This window comes from Anopheles cruzii, chromosome 3 (assembly GCF_943734635.1).
Source record: "Anopheles cruzii chromosome 3, idAnoCruzAS_RS32_06, whole genome shotgun sequence".
NCBI classification, from domain to species: domain Eukaryota; kingdom Metazoa; phylum Arthropoda; class Insecta; order Diptera; family Culicidae; genus Anopheles; species Anopheles cruzii.
Window position 1 is genome coordinate 55,874,862 of NC_069145.1, and position 15,727 is coordinate 55,890,588.

General features: G+C 46.5%; 1 protein-coding gene across 1 annotated transcript in view; it reads right to left on the reverse strand.

The window, feature by feature from the left end:
* LOC128270640 (poly [ADP-ribose] polymerase tankyrase-1) overlaps positions 1–8,319 on the reverse strand; it is a 34,355-nt gene extending 26,036 nt beyond the window's left edge. The window contains exons 1-2 of the mRNA XM_053008049.1: positions 7,849–8,319; positions 1,215–1,316 (exon numbers count right to left, since the gene is read on the reverse strand). Of these exons, the coding sequence (XP_052864009.1) occupies positions 1,215–1,316; positions 7,849–8,319 (573 nt within the window). The remainder of the gene's footprint in view (positions 1–1,214; positions 1,317–7,848) is intronic.
* Positions 8,320–15,727: the final 7,408 nt, after the last annotated feature.

Genomic DNA, 15,727 nt, shown 5'->3' on the forward strand with positions numbered 1-15,727 from the left:
ATTAGGTCAGCGATCGGTCCGAGAACGGATCGGAATCGAACCTGATAGAGAGTATCGGGTTCGAGTTCGAAACCAGAATCAAGCTTCCGGTATCGAACCACGTGGCAGTCGCGCGGGCGTTTACTTCTGTCAGTTCGCAACACGCAACACGCTGCACGAGAAAACAAAAATCACCGTCTCACCGACATGTCGGACGTAGTTTCAAAGGGAGCGTCAAGTAGAAATCAAGATAAACAACGGCTCGGAAATGAGAAGCAACTTCGGAACCACAGTGCACCCCAAGTGCGCGAAAAAGAGAGAAAGAGTACACATTACGAGCTCTTATTGGGCGACTCTCTGCACCGAGGATGTGTACGCGGCAACTTTCCCTTTTTTTTCGCTGATAACTATGGTACCCGCCAGCAGAAAATGAGGACTCCCTCGGCGGTGGTCCGCGGCGAACGGGGTCATGGTCTGGTGTGTAGTGAAGGCTGAGCACGGAACACAGTGCATCCGTTCACTCCGAACCGTTTGGGTTAAATTTGAAACCACCGAATTGAAATCCATTCGCCAGACGCGTGGAACGGAAAATTACAACGAACGCTCACGGTCACCGAAAAAATCCGGAGTCGCCCCCCCGAGGGCCATTCAAAAGGGACCCCCACCAACTAATTATCGCCTTCTCGGGCGCTCGGAAAAGTGGGTAAAGTTCAACGCGACCCTCCACGGCACGGTTTGATCCGTATCGCCGAGAAGGGCCGAGAAAGAAAAACGAAGAAAACGCGAAGGGAAAACTCATTTCGATTTTCATTGCCACCGGTTGGTTGGGTTGTCGTTATGTTTCGTGTTCCAACGAAAACCCGGCAGTTGAGTTGTTCGCCTTTGACGCCGATCGACAACGATTTCGGTGACCCCCGGCCGAAGGCGGTGGCGATAAAGCGATTTTATTGGCCAACCAGGCCAACCAGGAACCCGCTGAGATGTACCCCAAACGGGAGTCAGCCGTATCCAGGTGAAGTTCACCGGAGCGTGGTGAGCCGAAGAAGGGAGCCGGATGACCGGAGGAGCGCCGTTGGGAAGCTCTTTTCGCATTCGCTGTGCGTGATTTATCGAAGTTAATTTTCCATGCGGAATGCGATGCATCACACGCAGCGGTGGAGTGGAAAATTAATTTTCCTTCAATTGCGAAGCACATTTTACTCCACACTTACACTCCAGCGACCTTGGTTACTTACGTTATTCCTGGCGCCAACGTCCGATCCGAGGTCGATCATTCGATCCAGAATTGGCGTACGGTTATCCTTGACGGCGAGCATCAGGGGTGTCATCCCGGTGCCCTGTTGAAGGAGGAGGAAAGAAACGAAAAATTGTTAGATTCGAAACGGAGCTACCCTTTCTGGACCATTTCTGGACCAATTCCCAAGAAAATAGCAAATTATTTTGAAAGGAGTTTAAAAAGGTCCCATTATAACGTTACTTCCTTGACTTAACCCATCGGCCAAAGACGCGTCGGCACGCGTTCCCCGGCAACTGGCCAAAAACCATTTGCCCAGTTCCGTATCTCGTGGCCCAGATCTGCCTCCCTTGAGTGTGTGTCTTGGGCATACTTTTTGCTGCCACGCGATGGACACGAATATGCTGAAAAACGCAAACTTCTATGCGTCACAGTGGCGTGCAATCTGTGCCCGGTAGGAGGTGCCGTAGCGTCCGGTCGCCATCAGTCACCGGTCAACGTCGTTGTCGTGACACGCCTGACCCAAAGACTCACTTTTGCCGTAGCCCTTTTAACCCCGCCAAGAAAGATACGGGCCGAACCGATTTACGACAATGTTGAGACCGGCTTAATGGGCCATGGGCCCGGCGTTTTTCAGTATCGTTTTCCGTTAAACTGCATTGTTCTGCGGCACCCAAAGTTTAAACAAACATTTGCGACACCCTCCTACGTGCCGCGTTGCGTTTTCCATTATGCTAATGCGGTTTTCGCAACTCAACGCCCCTCGGCGCGCCGTTCGCTCGTTTCGCTATAATTTATGCGTTTTCGTGTTTTAATTTCACCCAACGCACCCTCAACTTGAAGGGGCCTGAATGCCGAACGCTGAAGTAAGTGAAATAAATGTGACGTCAGACAGCTGTTGGCTCGAGTACGAGGTACCGCCGGAAGTGAAATGTTAACTGCTATTTCTTGCATTCCTCCGTAGGAACGGTACATTTGGAGGGCGAGGGCCGGACAGAAACAGAGTGCAGGGCTGGTGGAGTGGACATCGGTGTGTCCTAGATTCTAATCATTGTTTGCGAAATGGGTTAGTTTTATTTGGAATTCGACAGTTTTTTTGCTTTGACGCACGTGTTGGTAAACGTACCATTGGCGGAAATTTTCTCAATGATGTAACGTGGCATAAAGATTGTTTACATTCAATTTATTCAAAGCGTAGTTTTAGCAATCGTCAGCAACGTTAGAAATTCTTTCACCAGTCTGTTTAATAGACGAATAAATTCTGATGAACTGATTTGAATCAATTGTGAATTGTGAAGTTCAATACATTCCTTTGCAAAAATGAACAATACAACTACTTAATTAGAGAATAAATAGGAAATATTGCAACTCCTTTCTTCTCTTACTCTTGTGCCACTAACTATTTAAAAAGACAGGGTCTACGATTTATAGGGCGATTTATAAAAAAACGAATACAATCGGAGGGTCCCTACTGCAGAAAGCACTGAGTGCGACCCATGATTCAACTTCGAAGGTTGTTGTTACTAGCACTATAACTATTGAAGGATAATTTAAAAAATGGTTCAATATCTTTACTGAAAACATGAATTGCTTGGCTCTGCTTAAAAATAAAAAAAAAAAACTTTAACTGAAATCTTATACTAACTTGGATAAACAGCACAGAAACTGTAGAGTAATTAGAATCTTTAAAATACACTCTAGAGTTGAACGATGTTTTTTAAAACAGCGCTATTGGCGATGTTATTTTTATGGAATTCAAGCTGAGTAAAAAGAACATCAATGAATTATTGTATTGTTGTATAACTTTGCTATTGTTGTATGACTTTAAAAATTGGAAGCATATTCAAGAGTTCAGCCTTACTGTTATCATATTTTCCAATTGATTGATAACTCTTCTGACTGTAGAAACTTTTACATATTTTGGTCCAATGCTTTTTTTCATATAACATTCAAGGTTCAATTTTTCCTATAGTTTATTTGATTCGTGACCTGAATGTTAAGTAAGGTTCTAGTCTTACATTTAAGGATTGCTATGAAGAGATAGTAAACAGAGATCTTAGAATGTTAAGATTTGTTTTAAGTATCGCTAAGAAGCTCATTGACGTAATGTGTTTCAAAATTCTCTACTGTGCTCTGGTTCGTCCGATTCTTGATCATGCTGAGGGCACCTGAGCGGGTTCCATGTGTATTGAACTCTGACATGTCCTTTAACCAGTCCAAGATTTCTATTTCTTCTCTTTCTGACGTTTGCTTTTGTTTTATTTTATTTTTACGTCTATTATTCTGATTCTGAGCTTAGCCTTCTGTTTTTAATGTAAACACGTTATAAGGTTTTTTTTTATTATACCTAAGTGTCAACTAGGACGCTTGACCATTGGACTTAATCTAAATTAAATAAATATTTTACTAAAATAACCGTCATTTTCGTGTAGTTGTATACGCACTTTCAAATAGCGCGAAGTACTGCAAAGCACGACATAAAGCGCCCGGAACCGTACATAGCATACGTGGCACCACGAACATGCGTGTACCTAATCAAGATTGATCCCAAAATGAAGTCGCTAGGGCGCATGTGACATTACTGATAAATACCGCGTCCAGCTGTCCATCGGAACGCCCCTGACGGAGATTTCAACGGTTCCGCACGCCAGAAATCGATTTGACGACGAATAAAACTGAAAACATCATTCCCAGCTCGGCGAACATTCGCAAACGGCCAGTAAAAAGAGGTTTTGTTTTTCTCGTGTTTGGAGCAGATTTGTTTGCATTTAACCATGGCCGGGGCAAAGAAAACGGGCTCTGGTTCAAGGGCGCCTCGCTTAACACGGACTTCGAAGGCTTCATTAGCATTTCTATTTTCAAACCATCAACCACCGTGACTCGAATCCGCGAAACGAAGCCCGCTCGCTCCGGCCGAAGGTTAATGGCAACTTTCATCTCGACTAGCGAATCAAAATCCTTGACTTTCGTAGGACCCGTACCTGGTAGCCCCTGATACGAGGCCGGGAGGTCCGAAAAAGGTAGGCAAATCATCCATCTCCATTAGTGCCCGGGACTCAAACACGGCCGCAAAAGCTTGTAATCATAATTAAAATATAATCAGCAAACGGTCAAAGTGTCCAGCTACGCCATTTGCTACGTCGGAAGAAGATTGTGCATGGAAGTTCCGAAGAAAGTTCTCCCTAGAAATACTTGAACGTTTACCTAATCGCACCTCACAAACCTCACTGGCACTGACCGGCCGCAGTGCCAGTGGCATGACATTTAACAGCGTTGAGAGCCACATGCATTGCCGTTTATTTATGATGCAGTTGAAGCAATTCATGACCGCCGTTCCGTTATTCCTGGGGGCCACCACACTTGCAGATGCAGAATTGTAGTTGACCTTTTTCTGCTCCGCTCGACCAAATGACCCTTTGGCCCCATATTTCCCGAAGGGGCTAGGAACGAAAACTGTCAACTATTCCGGAGGCCACACTCCAGAGACGGAAGGCGATTGTGGAAGGCGATTTGTAGATATGCCCTTCTGAGTGTGTGCTATTTGTAGATCGTCCCCCCCCCTTGGACCGGAGTGCCATTTGCCATTTTACAGTAAATATGAGGCCTCTGACAAGGAAAGCGGCACTGCGCGAGAAGCGGGACACGATAAGGTTTCGCGTTGGAAAATGATTTCAATCTGTACCGATTCGACCACTCACAGAGACCTTGCGCGACTCAGAGTGTTGCGGAATGCTATAACGTACCGAGGTTTGGGAAATGCTTGCAAACTGATGCATCGCGCAGAAAGCCAAGGTTCCTCCCTAAGGAGGCCTAAAGTTAGCGCGTTTACTGCAGAGTGTAACGAAAGGCCCGGCCAAAACGAAGGACATTATCGGACGATAATTCAGGCCCACAAAAAAGGTTGGCCCAAGGGTCCCAGAACATTAAAAGCATGTTTTATCACTTGCACGGTTACGGCCGCACGGACACAACCACAATGCCACGATCCGCGCGGTCGATTCGAGTGACGCATGCGATGCTCAAATTTCACCAATCTTCACTGACCCCATTTAAGGGGTTGGCTTTCTTACGGTCGCCGGCCGGGGTCGCCGTCGTCGTCTTTATGGCCACGGCACGGCCCGCACCAATCACACTCAGAAACCTGCCAATTAGCTTCGGTGCGCGAGTCCGTACGGGGAAAGTGATGGTCGATTAAAGCGCAACGGCGCCGACGATTAGCGGATCCGTGCCGGGCCGATTCGTGGTCCAATATTTCATAGGCGCAATTAAGGGTTTTAGGAAAATTGTGGATCATTTTCCTATTTTTGTGTCAGGCAAATGGTGCGTGTCACGCGGCATGCGAATGTGAGCGCGAAAGTCCGCACACGACCCGAAAAGCCGGACCATCGCCGTGGACGCTCATTTACATCGGACGCTCGGTGCTGTGCCATTGTTTCCTCTGGTGCCGCGTAACTTTTTACGGTTCACGCTAAACGAAGGAGTCATTTTCCATCGTCCAGTCGATGGAATAAATTTAACCAAGCTCCCCACAAGGGGGGGCGCCTATCGGGGGGGCCCATTCCAGGCCAGACCAAAAGAAAGCCACCGCCAGCGGCGTTGAGTTATGTGTCGCCATGTTTGCGAAACCAATAAATCGCTTTGTAAAACGGACACCCGGTCGGTCGCAGCGCTTGAAACTTCGTGCTTTTCGTGCCGAGCCCCACTGCGTTCTCCGTTCCAGGGCTGGGCTCTCGACGGTGGTCACAGTTTGAAGTCACAGTTTAAAGTAATGGACAGTGTGTGTGTGTGTGTTGGTGTTGGAAAATGGGTTGCGTTATGGTTTCGTGGCGTAGGATCACAGGAAAAGCCAGCCGACGAACCATGGTCAACGATCCGAGGAAAGGTCAACGATCAAGAAATTATTCGGGTTTCCGTGGGTCCATAGACTAGGGAACGGATCTATTCGAGCGCACGGCAAGAAAACCCGAGACTTTAAAGCATGAACGAATCAAGTACCTTATATTACCTCAAAGTAGTCTTATTTGACTGTGAGGGACTGAATTCTAAAGAAGTCATTTGATTTCCATTTTCTATACCTTTAAACCGTCTTCAAGGTATGGAAGTTAGTTTATTAAATTTTCTTTAATAAAGAGGAAAAAACATGTCTTTAAATAGCTAAATCTGAAGCTTTATTTGTTTCATGAAAAGCAATTATACTTTTGCCAACAAGTAAATTTCGCTCGCGTAGTCCATATAATTGTATCTGTAACTAAGACTTACATTGCTGGCCAATAAAATAGGTAACAGTATTAAGGCTGCATTATTTGATCATTTTTCAAAAGATAGTAGCACAAGATAGTGGAACAAAAAATACGATAAAGATAATCTAAAAGAGGTGAAAAGTTCAAGAAATTCGCTTATTACTATAGAATGCAGTTAAAAGTGTCTGGAAAATAAAATAGGTCAATCTGTGAATAAGGTAAACTTTAATTAATTAACACGGTCTTCTTTTGCTAATATCAATCAATTCGTTATTTCAAAATTAACCAGTACCCCGTGTATCCACCGTTGTTTTGGAACACTTTATGCACTCTTCTTGGCAACGAATCGACCAAATCCTTCAATAAGACAACGATCCCAAGCATACGTCAAATCTTATGAAATCGTGGTTTGATGAAAATAATGTCATATGTCGGTTTTGCCTTGGCCAAGTCAGTCTCCTGACTTACGCCCCAATTGAAAATATTGAAGCAAAAGTTAGCTGGGCCATACTTTTCCAACAAAGATGTATTGTGGCAAAAAGTGCATCAGGAATGGTATTCCACTCCAGTAAAAACGTGTCAGGATTTGAATTAAATTATGAAAGCATTTATGAAACATACAATTATATGACCGTTAATATTCAAATATATTTGGTTGTAAAATATTGTTTTCTGTTTCATATTCTGTGCTATTCAATATTCCTTTGAATAAAGGAATTACGGCACATCAAGCAATTTAAACCCCTTCCCAATTAAAACAAAGAAAATTACACCAGTAATATTGTGCAACTCCAATGAGTAGTTGGACTGATTTTTGAAAAACTTAGTTTATTTAAATATGGCGAAACAGTATTTTTACGTGTATTCTGAGTACGATTATTCCTTCTACATATTAAGTGTTTATGTTAACTTTGGCTGGGTTTCTACTGCCAAACGATACGAAAAATGTATCTACCAATATGGCCAAACTTTTGATGCTTTTTATGTATTTTATGAACCCATTCCGATTCCTATTCGATCTTCAAATCACGTACTTCAAAATTACAAAACATGGAAGCCATAACCTCAACGGACCATAGCGGGCTTTGCGGACATTTTACATTTGAGATTTTCCTTCGCAAAGCAGTGCGTCTATTCGCTTTTCCTTCCGAATTATCTAATTTGGTATAGTTTGTCACGGGACACCTACTCTACCAGTTCCAGAACTGTACGGTTCAGGCTGACGAACCGATTGATCGACGCACTGTAGACGCATGCTTCGATATCCTTAAGGGGTAACCAATCTTAAAACAATCGTCAATCGTTTGACAGTTTGGGCAAATTACAGGTTAACTTCATTTGCTGTACTTTACACTTTGGACACAAAAATGTGGCAATTGGCCGAACAAAACTTACCGGATCCAGCACCCCGGCGAGCGGGGACAGATTGGCGTCGTCGCCACCGGCGGCCACCGCCTTCTCCAAGCCTTTCAGCACAGCTTCAACGGGAGCCCATTCGCTTTTCATCGCCAGATTAAGAACCTTCTGGGCACCGTCGCGGACCGTCGCCCCGGCACTGCCAGGCTTCGGCTGCGATGGCTGCTCAGCGTCGGCCTTATCCGGCTTCTTGTCACCGTTCCCGGCGGAGGACTCATCCTTGCCACTGCCCGGATCTCCCTCCGCCTTGCCGCTGGCTCCCGGTGCGTCACTATCGCTGGGCTTTCCCTTCGGCGGGCCCTTCCCGCCCGGCTTCCCGCCGGGGCCACCGGGGGCTTTGCCGGGGCCACCGCCACCTCCGGCCGGTGTCCCCGCTCCACCGGCCCCCGTGCCACCGCCTGCCGCACCACCACCACCCGCCGTGGCTGGAGGCTTCTTGGACTTATCCATTTTGGCTCGTGGACGGCTCGAACTCTGCGAACTCTACAGCTCTCGGACTTCAACACAGTTTCTTCAACCACGCTTCAACGGGACGGCGCTTCATGATTTCACAACTTCACGGCTCCAAAATGGCTTCCACATTCCACTTTTGTTTTCCTTGAGAAACGCACACTGGACACTCCTTCATCACTCCATCACATTGGTTGCTTCCATCGCAAATCTTCACCAAATCATCCCATCAGCTCTTCTTCGCTGTTCACCACGAAACCGGCGGGGCTTCGGGATCTGGAAAACACACCGCGACCGGAGCTAAACAAAGGGCAACATCAAACCGCGTCAGGTCGGCTGGCCAGCCGGTCCCGGGGCTGCTTTATTGATTCAGCAACCGCATTCAGCAACAGATTTGTGGTGAAAGTCCTTGACATGTTCTGCTACCACGCGCGGGGAGGGCAGCCGACGCCGGGGTTCCGTTTTTTCGGGGCCGGAATTTCCATCGATTTTCCCGCGTGTGGTTGTCAGTCGGTCGGTCGGGATCGTAATGTTGTGTTCCTTCGCGTCACACCCAAACACGCGTTTGACTGAGGTAAGGACCAGTAAGAACTGGAAAATCCTTCCCTTAAACTATATTTCACTCTTGTTACTCTTATTTCTAGCCTATCTACGGTGGGCACTACACTATTTCCGACACTATAGCGCGCACTTCTGCTTGAGGAACTACTTTCTGCCAGTTGCTGGGAGTTACTACACCACGCAAGTAACTCGTCCCGACGTTATCTAGTCTACTTTGACCACGACACCTTCTTACAACAATTTACTCAATTAAACTATCTACGCGGCGCGGCGATTAAAAGTGCCTCGAGTAGTCCGTCCGACGGCACGGACGAGGTCCTCTGTTGACCCTACTCTAGCACAATCTCAACCCGAAATAGCTGCTCGCCAGGACCGGGTCATGGCGCGGACCCGCCAGTCGGTCATCTAATTAACACACTTTTCGGTCCGACCGGCCCGGACGGAGGAGAGGGTCACTACCACTAGCGGAGCCGCGAGCTGACGAGTGGTTTTCTTCGTCCTGCCTTCCCGACGCCTGCCTTGTTTCCGGTCTGCTCCGTTACCGTCCGTCAGTTGACAGCTGGTCCGAAGGCATGCCGCGATTTGGGACCTCCTTTCGGGTTTCGGTTTTATGGAACTGCCGAAAATCCGGAGCCACCGCTGGTAGGCACTTATGTAACAGTCGCGTGGACCCGTCGAAAGTCTGCAGGGCTCGCACCTGACCTACCGGACACCGGTCGAGGGGCGTGAGTTGCGTTTCACCCGTAATTCACTCACTCACTTGGTCACGAGGTAAGGAATGTTTCTACCACTTTTCCGACCTCACCAAAGCCCAGAGAAGGAGGTCTCTGGAGGTTTCCGGGGGGGCGGGAGGTCTGCTAAAGTTCTCGAGTAGTTCCCCGGAGTCGGGCTCAACCTGTCGGGCCAACGTCTCGAACTGTTCTGAGCGAGTGCCGCAAGTTCCCGGCCGTATAACACAACTTTCAGCGAAACGCGATTTCGCGTTCCTCCATCAATGGCCGGTGGGTCCGTGGCGGGTCCCGTGTCGAACATACACACATGTACCGGAGATCTATATACTGGAGCCTTCTCGGTGTGGTGTGTGGCCCCACAGAACCTACACGAACCTACACCACCATACGGTCCACGTTACGCAGGAAATCCCTCTCTCTATACATGTTCCAGTTTATGATCCGTTTCGTCACCGTTGCCAAGGACCTAACCACCACGCGCGGCGGGGCGGTGTGTAGCGAAACGAGAGCCACGCAGCCAAAACCACAATCTCTCTCGCCCCGAGCTCGCCCCGAGTTGTTTTTCGCGTCCAAACAACAACTGTTTGGTGCCGTATACTACACGCCTGTACCGGAACTCGCCTGCCTGCCTGCCGACCGCCTGCTCCCGCGCACCTTGAGGAACCGAACCATCGAACCCAGGCCGCGTAAGGAGTGCGCGTCTTGGCCGTTACCACGGCCCACGCCGTTACATGGAAGCATCTATCGCCGTCGCCGTCTGCGTCTTCCTTTCGAACTCCTGGCGTTGTGTTGTGTGGCAACCTGCGCGTGCCCAAATTGTGGAACTTTCGGTGGCCAATGTTTGGGTTTGGGATCTTCCGGGTGTGTCCCCCACAAACCAATTCCGGCAACTGTCACCAAACTATGCCTCGATGGGTCCTTTTTGGACTCCTGCACATCCAAAATTTGTCAACGGATTTGAAGTCGCTATTTAAAAACTTATTTTTTTTGGGTTTTATGCTGATAATTTTCTGATAATTTTAACCTGTTTCGAAATAATTGTATAAAAGTTCACAGATGAAGAAGTTGAGCTGGATTGAAGAAATAACATTTCAAAGAATTCCTCATAGTTTTGGCAGTGTAAATTAGTTTTTCGTTGAACTCATTCGTTTACTTTTACTAATCTGGGAACTGTCCCAGATATTTCATGTTGTTAACCGTAGCAGTTGCTCGGAAGATCAGTTTCATCCACTTGCCATATTTGTTTGGAGAATACTTTTCAAACCTATCCGAAAACAGCAGACAACGTACAGAGGCCATAGACATGGTACATAGCTTAGATAACGTGAAAGCAGAAGGACCTCCACTATCGACGGCGTACGCTTCCACCTTATCTAGAGCCTGGACAGCTGGACGATGCGGTGCCGTCCAGTCCTGCACGGTGCAGCATGTTGCAGTTGCATAGCCGCACACCGTAGTACTACGTGGTATTCGTTGTTTCGCTTCGAATACCACCACACATCATGGGCCCGTCATACGGGATACGGGCGGACAATTTGGGCCTCCGGCGGACCTGGGGTGGTAATTTGCATAATCGATTCGCCATTATTTTTTTCCACCAGCCTCGGTTGGTGCCTCGTTGGATGGTGTTGGTTCCAGCGAATGGCCACTGTTCGGTTGTGGAACCGCACAAAGAAATGCATGCCTGCTGCTGCCCACAAAAAACTGGAAACCCTCGGACCCTACGATGAACTTTCCAATGACCTCCTGGCATGGAGTCAAATGGAGCTGAAATGTTCGGAGCAATAATGCCACTCCATTTTGGAACCATTCGACCTCTTCGGCACTTCAGCACGACCGATTGGCCCACTGACTCCATCAAACCTGGCCCGGAGCGCCCCTTTCTTCGGCCGTGATTTACGCATCATCATACTTTCTTGATTAAATCGACGTTTCTCCATTGTTTCGTTCTCCACTCCAAAGCTCTAGCCACCGTTTCGCGCAACGGAGACAACGAACGAAGAGATCGTCTTCGAAGCGACTGATATGTTGTTTAATCGAACTATTTGCGGACTGCACCGGGCCAGAGGGCGGCGTTCTTCGGCTTAACCTCATTTCTGGTCCCCCTCGTTGTAGTCGAACCCCGCCCCCCATATGGGTCCTGGCTGACTCCACCGCGAAGTTCAGAGGGTGAAAGTGTTTTGTTGTTATGCGTATCGCGTGGAAATTGTTTGTCAAAATATGTTTACAATCGCTGTTACCAGGTACGCCGGGTGCCGCCTGTCCTGCCTCCGGTTCCGCTTACTATCTCGGACACGAAAAAATGCAAATGCCAAAGAAGGAGGACACACCGTGGCTGTAACGCGACCCTTTCTGCGGGTCGGTCGGAGCGCCACGGAAGTTAAACAGCACTTTGGGTGCGTGCCTTCTTCGTGCCGAATTGTGGTGACTTTACTGTCCGCGTAGTTAGGACGACATTCCGGCACTGAACCGATGCCGGATGTCCCCGGGCGTTGGGGGCTCATTGTCAAAACAATGTTCCAGCCATCCACCTCAATAAGGAGATTCTTCAAAGAGTTTTCTTTGGAAACTCCAACTTAAACAAATAATGTGAAGTGTTTGATATCCGCAAAACACTGTTGGAACTTGGAACAAAACATTTTGGAAAGTACATTCGCTTTCTTTACTTATTTTCAAGTTTTACTACTAGTACTACTAATTTACTATTACATCGCTATCGGCATTTTGGTAACATTCGAGAATGTACTTCGAAATAATAATATAATTAATTTGCCTTCAGCTAAGCGTATAAAATATGCAATTCTCCTTTTTGCAGGTATTTTTGTAGAGCTTTTGTCACAAAATTTGAATCAACAGTTTTTCCATTTTTACTGATCGTGAAAGATTTTCAGTAATCTAAATAATTTTGAAAAATTGGAACAGAAAGGTACACATTTCTAAACATTTATTTTCTGCATTTTCCCTATTAGAAAATTGCTTTCATAAAGTAAAACGTTTCAATAATAACGGTCAAACAATAAGCTAAATGATGAGCTCTTCTTTTCATGGAACGGATCCTGTATGTTGCTTCCGGCAAGACGCCCAAAGTTCTGGTCAACAACCATAAAGCTAACAGCACTAGAAAACGCTGTAAAGTGAAAAACTTAAATTTACTATCACCAATCAAGCTCATCTATTGAATCAGTGACCATTTCTGTGTTCGTGTCATAATTCGAAATCAAAACGGCTCGATAGTCGCCAATAAACTCAAATCGATGAATCGCATCGCCCTACATTCGTATTTTGGCGGGAACCGCTCCATCGCACCATCTAGCGTTCCGGCAACAGTCAACGCACTTCCTTGGAAGACGCACTTCACTACGGAAGCCCGGTAAATAAAAGCGAAACTCTATCAGGTCGAAGCGAACACCCAAAAAGAAAACGTCCAAATCATCGCCCATTGTGGCGTGGCGTGGTGTTTTCCATTCATCGAGACCTACCCCCCGGGACGAGCCCCTTTTTCGAGCGCGACTCGAGGAACGCCGATGAGTCGCTCAATTCGTAAACATTCGCATGGCGCCTCCGGTCGCGGTCGAGGGGAAACGCTGGATTGAAGAATGATTTCACGACGATTATCGTTCTATTAGTGGGCAGGAAGTTTGATCGTTCACTATTTACTGCCGTTGTCGTGTTGCCAATCAGCCAGAGGTAGCGTTTCGACAGGCAGGCTAGGACTCGAATGGGTTCCTAACCGGCGCTCATCTTGCTTACGCTTCAAATTCTGTGAGTCAGATTGCCGTGAAGTTTATTTTTTCTCGGCCAGCTCTCCTCGGGCTGCGTTGAGGATTTTAGTGGCATGGCCTTATACTACTTCAGTCATTCGATTTGTCGGCTCTGATATTATGTCACCGAAACCAGGAATAAGTTTAAAGGTATCCTTAGGATTAGACGATCTAAAGCAGTTGGAACGTTCTTAAAACTTGAGAACTTGTTTGTCTTCAGTTACACTACTTTTAGTTTATTCTTTCTTGTGGCTTCAGGCTTGACTAAGTATTCTAAGAATATCGAATCGCTAACACGAATTTGTTTACGGTTTCAATGACGGAAAGAGTGTTATGCACGAGGACTGGACTGTTCAAAAAGTACCCCGAATTTTGTGTTTCTTTTTTTATTATTGGTTTATTCATGATTATTTATTTTGTCCCCTTTGAAGTAATCCCCATCAGATATTTCTTCGATGCCGTGTTTATCTCCTCAATCGTAACGTAGCGGCATCCTTTAGTTTCCGGAACAAAAAATAGTCAAGATCTGGGGAATACGGTGGCTTTGGCACCATTTTTTTTAATCTCACAAAAACGGAACGGCCCGTATTTATAAAATTTACTTAATAGTTAACTTAATCTAGCTGAACAAGATTATCTTAATCAATATGTGGCATTTCCTCCATTTCAGAATAGACTTATTCCGGGCCAACTCGGCTGCATTAGAGTCTTGTTTTAGCCAAAAATTCGCGCAGAAACCACGAGCAGGGCGCGTGTTCTTCGCTCTGAGAACATTTTGAACCACCGATAAACGCGTAAGAGATGAATGCCAGGCCATTGAGGCTCAAAGTCTCTATAATCTATTAAAACAAACAAACAAACCGATAAACGCAGTTTTGTGTCAAAATAGCTTAACTATAAGCCACAGTCAACATGTCGATTGCGTCCATGCTCTTAATTTAGTTTTTCACACAAAATTTGATATAGATTATTTACCATCAATTTTTTTAAATAGACAAAAGTCTACAATGATCCAAGCAAAACAGTTTTCAAAAATTGACTGATCAAAATGGTCAAGCTTTTCAAACATAAATGAGTGACATGAGTAGCAACATAACGCAACAAAAAATCGAAAATCGAATATACGCAACCTGTGGAAGTTTGAAATTACGGATACTTTTTGAACAACCCTCGCCCACAGGTCAAAGTTTCCCACAAATAATCCCACAGGTCAAAGTTTACCACAAAAAACCCTCAATTTAAATACAAACGTAAGCGGCTTTTTATTTGGGTCCACGTAGTCGAAAAAATAGATCAAAGAGATTGCAGGACAAAGAGACACAAACTTTTTCGTCTCCAGAAGTATGGCACCAAATTAATGGTGCCAAAGTCTAGACGCAATTTACAGTTCGGTTGCCTGTTTTTTAGGCTCCTGCCGTTCCGATTATTTGTTTCAGGGCGACCAAATTTAATCGATTGGTTCTTTGGTTAATGTCCTCCGTATTATTGGCCCTGGGCACGTGAATGTTAAAATAAAATGGGTTCTTCTTCAAAGGAATAAGACAGCCGGCTGGTTGGTGACTATACCTGATGCTGGTTTGTGGCGCTCAAAGCAGTAAACTTTATGGTGCTTGTTTTTTAAATGTTTTTTAACGGTTCTACGGGTAAGGAGACTAAGGATTTTAAGCTTCGTTTACGGACGAGGACGGATTTTCAATGCTCCGTTTGCCTGATGCGGGTAAGGGTTTGCCAAAACCGTACCCCAAGGTGTCCTCTCACATTATTTCTACATTTCCTCATCGTTGCAACAGGATGAAGATTAGTGGTGGTCGATGTCTACACCCAACACACTGACACGATCCAACTAAACCAAGCACAAAACGGAACACAACGAACACCGACACCGCGGAAAATCAGTAAATAAACAATATCACAACAAGCCGATAAGCCGGCCACTAGCCGGGCTATTAAGTAATCAACTCCTCTCAGCGCCGGTAGAGCGCGGCGCAGCGCGGTGTAGAGCTTTATCGGCCAGGTCCGATAGGGTGCCGACAGCGCCGTCCGCGGAAGCGCGTCAGTCAAAGCGGCATAAAAAACGCGGCTTGTAAACATTCTTATCAAATCGAATCCGCCAACACCAAGTGGAGCCGCAGACCGTTCGGCCACGCAGCCGTGAATTGACCAATTCCCAAATTCAAATCGATTCGTTGTTCTCTTCCCTCCAGCGAGAGAGACTCCAGCTTTATGGCACAACCGAATCGTCCGATAAGAGCAACCCAAACAGATTCCGATTATAGCGCGACCCGAGAACCGCAGATTTCACCGGCCCGTGCATACTGATGAACTACTCGGTTCCGTCGGGCCAGTAGCGCCGCG